Source organism: Zingiber officinale, chromosome 5A (genome assembly GCF_018446385.1).
Source record: "Zingiber officinale cultivar Zhangliang chromosome 5A, Zo_v1.1, whole genome shotgun sequence".
In the NCBI taxonomy this organism is placed as follows: Eukaryota; Viridiplantae; Streptophyta; class Magnoliopsida; order Zingiberales; family Zingiberaceae; genus Zingiber; species Zingiber officinale.
The window spans coordinates 115,450,488-115,459,145 of NC_055994.1; the positions used below are offsets into that span (position 1 = coordinate 115,450,488).

At 36.5% G+C, this 8,658-nt stretch overlaps 2 protein-coding genes across 2 annotated transcripts; one reads left to right on the top strand and one right to left on the bottom strand.

The window, feature by feature from the left end:
- Window positions 1-1,417: 1,417 nt before the first annotated feature.
- Window positions 1,418-1,907, bottom strand: LOC121983158 (calcium-binding protein KIC-like). Its single transcript, XM_042536118.1, has one exon. It carries the CDS (start codon window positions 1,873-1,875, stop codon window positions 1,546-1,548), a length of 330 nt encoding a protein of 109 aa, XP_042392052.1. The 5' UTR covers window positions 1,876-1,907; the 3' UTR covers window positions 1,418-1,545.
- Window positions 1,908-4,092: 2,185 nt separating this feature from the next.
- LOC121979917 (probable aquaporin TIP5-1) lies at window positions 4,093-4,971 on the top strand. The gene is made up of 2 exons (XM_042531892.1): window positions 4,093-4,219; window positions 4,301-4,971. Exons 1-2 carry the CDS (start codon window positions 4,093-4,095, stop codon window positions 4,969-4,971), a joined length of 798 nt encoding a protein of 265 aa, XP_042387826.1.
- Window positions 4,972-8,658: the final 3,687 nt, after the last annotated feature.

The following is an 8,658-nucleotide window of genomic DNA, read 5'->3' on the forward strand; positions in this document are numbered from 1 at the left end:
TATGATGAGAGAGAAAGTGTGGTGAGGAAAAAAAATGAGGGAGTGTGACAAGAGAGATTGAGGAGAGAGAAAATGTGATGAGAGCGAAAGTGTGATGAGAAAAAAAAGAAAAAAGAGAGTGTGATGGGAGAGATTGAGGAGAGAGAAAGTATGCTGAAAAAAAGAAGGAAGAGAGTGCAATGGAAGAGATTGAGGAGGGAGAAAGTATGATGAGAGAGAAAGTGTAATGAGAAAAAAGAGGAAAGAGAGTGTGATAGGAGAGAGAAAGTGTGTGATAAAATGATGAGAGAGAAAATATGATGAGAGAGAACAAGGAGAGAGAAGTGATATGAAAGAAAAAATAAATAAATATATTTTGATATTTGATATTAAGGGAGAAAATTTTAGTTTTAGGTCAAGGGTATTTTTGAAATAAGGGAATATTTTGATTGATGAAAATAGGATAATGACTCATTGAAGGGGAGGTACATGAGAATGAGTTATTACCCAATTTCAAGGATTCATTCCCTTATTCCTATTCCTATTCCTATTCCTATTCCTATAATTCAAACATTAACAATGACAATTAATGATTTTCATTCCCATTTCCTACTCCTATTTCCCTAAACCAAATACCTCTGAATATATATATAACTCATTATTCATTACTGCTCTCATAACTCTTGAAGGTAGTGTTATTAATGTGACTCAAGAAGTTCCAAGAAGACTGCTGCATGCATTCAAGACTTATAGAAGCTATCAACTTTTTTACTCTTTGTATTATATATTTTGTATTTGTGTATTATCAAAAAAGATTAGATTTGTCAAAGACTTTCCATCTTTGAAAGGTTGGAGATAGGATCAGGAAAAAAAATAGTGGGTCACATTCAAGATTAAGTAGGAACCTTGAGAGGCTACTGAACCACGTAATCATGATTTGTCTGTATTTATATTTAATTATTATTATTAGTTTATATTTTATTTTATTTTTATTGCGCACTAACAATCCAAAACGATTAAGTAAAAATAAGTGAAGCGTTATTCATCCCCTCTAATGCATTCTCAATTCTATATTCTCTAATAGCACTCAGGTTTTAACACTATAAGAAGGATCGATAAGTAGAAAGAGAGGGTGAAAGGTCACAAAAATTTAGAGATAAAAACTATTCAAGTGTAAAGGTTAAGTAAAATATACAATGAAAAAAAATAACCAAAGTAAAGCAACCGTAAAACAAGTATTTAACCTGGTTGAAGCGCCAAGTCATACTCCATGGCCAACTAAATCATTATGTGAGTCACTCCAAAATATCTCTAGTTTATTCTTCTCCCGAAGGCTAGAGGGAGAGAAACCTTATACAATTCTTTACTTTATAGTCTTCAAATCAAATTTGAATAAATTCTATCTAATTCCAATGAAAATCAAATCTCACAAATCAACTAGAACATTAATTCCGACAGAGAGCAGGCTATTTTTATTTTGCAGATTCAATTTTCAGTTACATAGCACAACATACATAACTGAAATAAGTAGCAGTTTTGGGAAAGAAAGACAAAATGCACAAGTCGTCAGAAGGCCAAGGCACTGGCAGCGGCGTGGGCCATCAATTGAGGACTGAGCCGAACCATGAGGACGCAGAACTCCTGCTCGCTGAGCGCGCCGTCGCCGTCGACGTCGCCCTCCCGGAGCATGTCCCGTAGCTCGTCGTCGGAAAGTCCGTCGAGCCCTAAGCTCGCGGCGTTGCGCTTGAGGCTGTCGAAGGTGATGAGGCGGCGGCGGGGGTCCATGAGCAGGCGGAAGCCGTTGCATAGCTCCTCCATCAGCCCTTCCTCGCCGAGCCTCTCCGCCATGATGGGAAGGAAGTCCTCGAACTCCACCGGTGCCCTCCGCTGCTCCATCCGAGCAATCAGCTGTTGGAATTGGAGTCGGAGGAAAGGGGGGACGACTAAATAGGCCGTGGCCGTCAGATGTTTCCAGGAAATGGACGCCGTACGCGGCGGATCCAGCCGAATGACAGCCGAGCTAAGATTTTTGAAAACGCGAAGCGGATGCGCGTTGACGGCGTCCCCTGTTCTAGCTTTTACGATGCGACTGTCTCCCAGATTCCCATCTATCTACCATGAAATTTTAGGTGATGGTAGTGTTGGATTTTGCTAGTTGGAGATTCAATTTCTGAGAAGCAACGCTTGAGTTTCGCTTCGCTGGCCCCTGGAGTTGACTCGGAGGAGGGAGACAAAAAGTCAACAGGCAAGTTAGAGTTGTAAATGGATACGTGAATGGATATGGTAATGACGCCGTTGATTTTGAGTTGCTCAGATATCTCTAATAGTTACATCTCTCCATCATTTTTTTTTTTTAATTTACAATATGCTACATCAATACCATATTAAAAGTAAAAAAAATCCTATTATTAAAAATAATCAAAAAATCTCCATATAATTTTTTTTATGGATCTTATATTACAAATCACATATCTTTATTTTTTTTCATTTAATATCTCTCTATATAATTTTTACTTAATATTTTAATTAATTCCCATCTTTAATTTAATTTATTTGAAATTTCTAATTAATAAATTAATGAACTTATGATTTTTAATTTAATTTATAATTTTAATTTAATATTTAATTAACTTTTGGATTTTAATTTAATTATAGTGTATTTTTTTTAACTTACCAAACATATTTATTTTCAAAAGAAAGATGTATAATTTAACTATTAAGTAAATATTTAATTATTTTAAAAAGTTAAATATGTAATATTATTTTTTGATTAATGGCTCCATCTCCAAAGAAAAAAAAATAAAAATAAAATCTATTCTTAACTAAAAATCTCAAAATTTATCTCTCATACTCATTTAGAGTTTTTTTTAAAGCTTTTTTAATTTTATAAACCTTTGAAAAAAACTTGCGCATGGGAGATAGTCTTAGAAATGAAGATTTATTTATTCTTGGGGTTGTTGGATGGATAAGGTGGCGTCAGCTCATTCTCGAAGATTGGCGCACGTATCACGCTAGCTGTGATAAAGAGTAAGGAATTTCTTACTTTCACATGGCATCTCCTATTCTCCTTAATTTGCCTCTCGATTGATTCTGGCAACCATCAACCAGTTGAATTCCAAACACACGGTTAACAACAACAATAACAACAAGTCTCATTCTCTTATTCTTCTTATTTCCACCTCAATATATATTATCTGGTCTACACTATCCTCTATTGAATTTTCAACTGTAACGCTTCTTCAACCCTTGCCATCCTATCCATCTTTATTTTTTTACTCATGTTTTGTCAATGCAACATTCGTAGATTTTGATTATGAGAGAGATAACGGAGGATTTATAATTTATAGCCTAATGCAATAAAAATACTCAGCATACAATAGGCAAACAATCACGATACAGTATAGAAGTTGCAAATATGCTTGACGCCATCAATCACGATACTTTGCCCCAAATCAATTTTGTCTTCTAGATACTTTGGCCCCAAATCCTCAGACATGCCCCCCTCTGGTAGGCGTCGGTAATCGAGGACCATGCCATTGACACAATCTAGAGGCAAACTCATAAAAGTAACAGGATCAATTGGATCGAGGGAATTCTGAATCTTTATTTCTCTTTGAGCTCTCAATTCTTTTATTCACCGGAGTTGATTTGAGTGTCGAAGGGGCTTTGCTAGACACATCCGGTGCCCTTAACACCTGTTACTTTACGCAGGTTGGACAGAATGTGCAGGAGACTTCGTTAATAATATCCAACAATAAAACATGAATCAGATTTACTAATCAATACTGAACATTTTTCAGTAATTAAATGCTCAGAATTCTTTAAGGGATTATTATGTTTTTTTTTTCTTTCTTTATTACAGAAAAAGAAACTAGTATTAAGTGTCTATCTTTCAGGACACATTCAAAATCATGTTCAACGGGAAGAGAGAAAGGAAGGATTCAGAACCGCCCGTAACTGCCATGCAACTGTTTTTATCCTGCGAAATTCGACGACGATAGATACTCTGCCCTGCCCTGCCCTGCCCTGCCCTCACCTGCCTTAATCCCATCTTTCCAATTTTCGGTTTCCAGTCCAACTTTTGCACTAGTCATAGAAGGAGTGGCGTCTGAGATGACTTCCACCGACCGATGCCGACTCCCTGTCTGGCTGTCTCCGGCCTGCCGCCGTTCATATCTGGCAGAATTCATCTCCACCTTCTTCTTCGTCTTCGCTGCCGTCGGCTCCACGATCTCCGCCCGTACATACTAACTCGATCGGCAATAATGTAATTATTCATTGTTGAGTCTAAATGAAACTACTACAAATGATCCATTTTCAGGAATGCTAACTCCCGACGTTACGTCGGAAGCCTCGTCACTTGTTGCGACGGCGCTAGCGCAGGCCTTTGCCCTGTTCGTATCCGTCTACATTGCCAGCGACGTCTCCGGCGGCCACGTCAACCCCGCGGTCACGTTCGGCCTCGCTGTCACCGGCCACATCAGCGTTCCCATGGCCCTCCTCTACTGCATTGCTCAGTTGCTAGGCGCCACCTTCGCCTGCTTCCTCCTCTGGGTCGCCTCAGCCGGACAGGCGATCCCCACGACAGGGATAGGGGCGGAGATGACTGGGTTTGGTGGGGCGGTGGTGGAAAGCGTTATCACCTTCGTGCTGGTGTACACGGTGTACGAAGCGGCGGACCCGAGGGGTGGTGGAAGCGGTGGCGAGAGGAGGAGAAACGGGGAGCGAAGGGTGGCGGCGTCTCTGGCTGCGGCGCTCGCTGCGGGGGCGTGCGTGCTGGCGGCCGGTTCCTTGACGGGTGGGTCGATGAACCCGGCACGGTCTTTCGGACCGGCCGTCGTCAGCGGCAACTTCAAGAACCAAGCGGTCTACTGGGTCGGGCCTCTAGTCGGTGCGGCCCTCGCTGCCCTGCTGCACCAGATGGTGGTCTTCCCTTCCCCTTTTCCCGCCGTGGACTCCAATTCCACCTCCAGCGTTACGATGGCGGTGTAGAAGAAAGATAGCTTTCCCGCCTTCATATATAATTAATTTTAGCATTATAAGAAAGCTAATTAAACTGTTTAATTACAAATCTTTCTAGTATAATAGCAAAATAAAAGCAAACTAGGCAGTCGTCTTTCTCTTTAGATAAAAGTGTGTGATTGAAGGTCTGCTCTCGTTTCTTAAATTCATTTGTCGTTGTAATAAGAGAGAATGCTTGTATTTCTGAAGCTTGTTATTGAATGGGATATCATTTTGCACACAATGTGCTAACAATTTCAAGCTTGTTTTTTTTTTTTTTTGTGAATTCGTGATTTGAATTTCAAAATCAGAGAGGTTCTCAGCCATTAAGCGTTTCGCAGCACGCGATTCACACGTGTTGCTACCTCTAATGTAGTGCGATCCCCTCCTCTAGCCCCATTGAGAACGAACTCTCGCCCCTGGGCTATGGTGCAACTGAGGACGAACTCTCCGTTACCACCTAGGAGAAGGTAAAAGATGACAGTGTTTCAATTGTGCTCCTTTATTTATTGGCATTTTTGTAAAAAAAAAAAAAAATCCACCGCACCAACAGTCCCACACGACTAGCCCCACAATATTTATTGATATTTTTGATATTTGAATGAAAAGTTATGATCCAAAAAAATATGTCTTTTCATAGTCAATGTCAAACACCGTAAAATATCATTCTGCACAAACAATCCAACATCTTCGTAACAAAAACCTTCTCTCAAAGTTACTTGCTTTGCTAAGTGTTATTTGTATATTGTTATATTGCAGTAGCAATATATAAACATTCAATTGTCAAGTTTGAATAAATCTAAGGTATTGGGGTTGTTTTCAAGTGTACACTTTTGAAACAATGTTATTAAGAAATCCATTGATCATGAAGGAACATTTGCTTAGTCCGAGTATATCACTGTGGTGAGAGCATATTGTTTCTTAAGGAAAACGCTGGATTCATTCTCTAATTTATTTTAGAATTTATGAAATTCCTTATTGTAAGAGCATCCACATCGTTATCCTATTCAAAGATTTTATCATAAATTTTGGATATGTTAATTAAAAATTCTCTGCATCAGTTATCCTATCAATTCCCTAAATTTAGATTTGATGAATAGTGAAAAATAAAATAATATTTCTTTTTAATCTCTCTCCTTCCACTCATTTCATAAATATAATAATAAAAAATAGAAGAAAGAGAAAAAAAATAATAAAAAAATTAAGGATGATGAAAATTTTAAAGTATTTGATGTAGTGTGTAGTGAAAAATGATTATCTAAATTTAATAAAGTGGGTCATTTATCCTAAATTTTAAATATAATAATAGAGAAACTAATGTGGATGCTCTAACAAGAACAGAATATTTGGAGAAGCAAAATCCTGCAACAATCAACAACAACAATAATTAATAGTTTCTTGACCAGGTTTCCCACGAATAATCTTAAGAAACTACTTATAGCTTCTCAAGAAAATTTGCCTCGTAACTTTGCTGCAAAATTTGTTAAGTCAAAACGGTTTGATGAAAAAAACTTTCGATGTTGGCAAAACAAATTACATTTCCTTCTCACTTCACTAAATGTGGTATATGTTCTTACCACACCGAAATTGGTAGAAAAAGAAAATGAAACTGTGACACAAACAAAGATAAGACAAAAATAGGATCAAGACGATTATGTGTGCAAGGGGCATATTTACAATGCAATGACCGATGCTTTGTTCGACCAATACTACTAGTACACCAATAGTCAGTAATGAAGCAATTGTTCATGTAGATGTTGATATCAATCCTCCTAAATTAGGGAGAAGTAAAAGAGCTCGAAAGGATAATTCCTTTGGATCTGACTTCGTTATGCATCTTTTAGAGGGAAATAGGGATTCAAATGTGAAACAGATAATCATATATGATTCAATAAAATATGATTCCAAAACATATAAAGAAGCAATGAAGTCTATGAATGTTGTATTTTAGAAAGAAGTAATTAATGATAAAATGGAGTCTATTATAAATAATAAAATGTGGAAATTAGTTGATCTTCTACCAGACTCAAAACCAATCATTTGTAAATGAACCTTTAAAAAGAAGACGAATATTGATGAAACTATAGACAAGTTCAAAGCGAGGATGGTAACAAAGGGCTTTGAACAAAAGGAAGGTCTAGACCATTTTGATACCTATCCACCCATTGCTAGGTTTGCTACTATTAGAACCTTGTTTGCATTATCACATCTTGAGATACATGATGTAAAAATAACTTTTCTTAATGGAAAGCTAGATGAGGAGATCTATATGGAACAACCGGAAGAGTTCATTATGCCTAGACGAAAGCAAAAAGTGTGTAAATTGGTTTAGGCATTATATGAACTTAAAAAGGCTCCTAAACAATGACATAAAAATTTTAATCAAGTGATAGTTGCTAATGGATTTAAAATGCATGAATGTGACAAATATGTGTATAGAAAGTTTAACAATAATAAAAGCGTAATTATTTGTCTTTATATGGATGGCATGTTGATCTTTTAAATCGATATGATTAGTGTAAATGACACTAAATCATTATTGTCATCCTGCTTCGATATAAAAGATTTAGATCAAGCAGATGTAATCTTAAGAATACAGATCTTGATCTTGTTCTTGTTCTTTCACAATCTCATTACATTTAAAAGTATTGAGAAAGTTTGACTATTTTGATTGTAAGATAGTCACAACACATTTTAATTCTAGTATTAAACTGCATCCTAATATAGGAAGAGCAGTTAACCAACTAGAATATGCTAGGTTTATCGGTTCTCTGATGTATGTAATGATATTGACTAGACTTAATATTGCATTTGCAGTTGGAACATTGAGTAGGTATACCACCAATCCTAGTCAATTTCATTAGAATGCAATTTATTGAGTATTGAAGTACTTAAAACACACTATGGATTATAATATATCTTATCTTGGATATTCTGAAGTTCTAGAAGGATATATAGATGTTAATTGGATATTTGATTCAAAAGATAATGCATTTACAAGTGGATGGATATTCAAAATTGATGGATGAGCCATATCTTGGGGTTCCAAAAAGTAAACTTGTATTGTTGATTGCACAATGACATGTGAGTTTATAACTCTTGCTTCATGTGCTAAGGAAGCAGAATAGTTGAGAAATATATTAATGGAAGTTTATTCATGGCCAAAATCAATGTCTTTAATTGTTATACATTGTGACAATGAGGTTACACTATCAAAGGCATATAACAATATTTACAATGAAAAGTCGAGACATATTGGATTGAGATAGTTTAGTTAGACAATTGATATCTGAATATGTTATAACTATAGACTATGTAAAGTTAAGTCTTAAATTGACTGATCCTTTGACAAAAGGCTTTATAACGTATCTAGTTTTGAGAATATCCAAGGAGATGAGGCTAAAGCTAACTTATTGATCATCAATAGTAAAAAACTTGACTTAACATTGGATGATTTTCAAATCTTGGGTTAAATGAGCAAAGTATACTATATGGATGGTTGAAACACTTAATTTGTCCCAAGGGATGTGCTTGGTTCACGTAATGGAATAGGTAGGAAAAGCTTTGAATGGAGTTATAAAGGGCAATCCTTCGGAATGCTTAGTTATGTGAGTATTCTTGATAACATCCACCTATGTGAATGTTGAAGATGATGTCATCTCTAGTGTGGTCTGGTTA

What these genes read in the sequence shown, in the direction of transcription:
- LOC121979917 (XM_042531892.1), top strand. Translation starts at nt 4,093, where the DNA reads ATGACTTCCACCGACCGATGCCGACTCCCTGTCTGGCTGTCTCCGGCC. An exon ending in CGGCTCCACGATCTCCGCCC is followed by an intron (nt 4,220 to 4,300) that starts GTACATACTAAC and finishes ATCCATTTTCAG; the next exon opens with GAATGCTAACTCCCGACGTT.
- LOC121983158 (XM_042536118.1), bottom strand. Translation starts at nt 1,875, where the DNA reads ATGGAGCAGCGGAGGGCACCGGTGGAGTTCGAGGACTTCCTTCCCATC.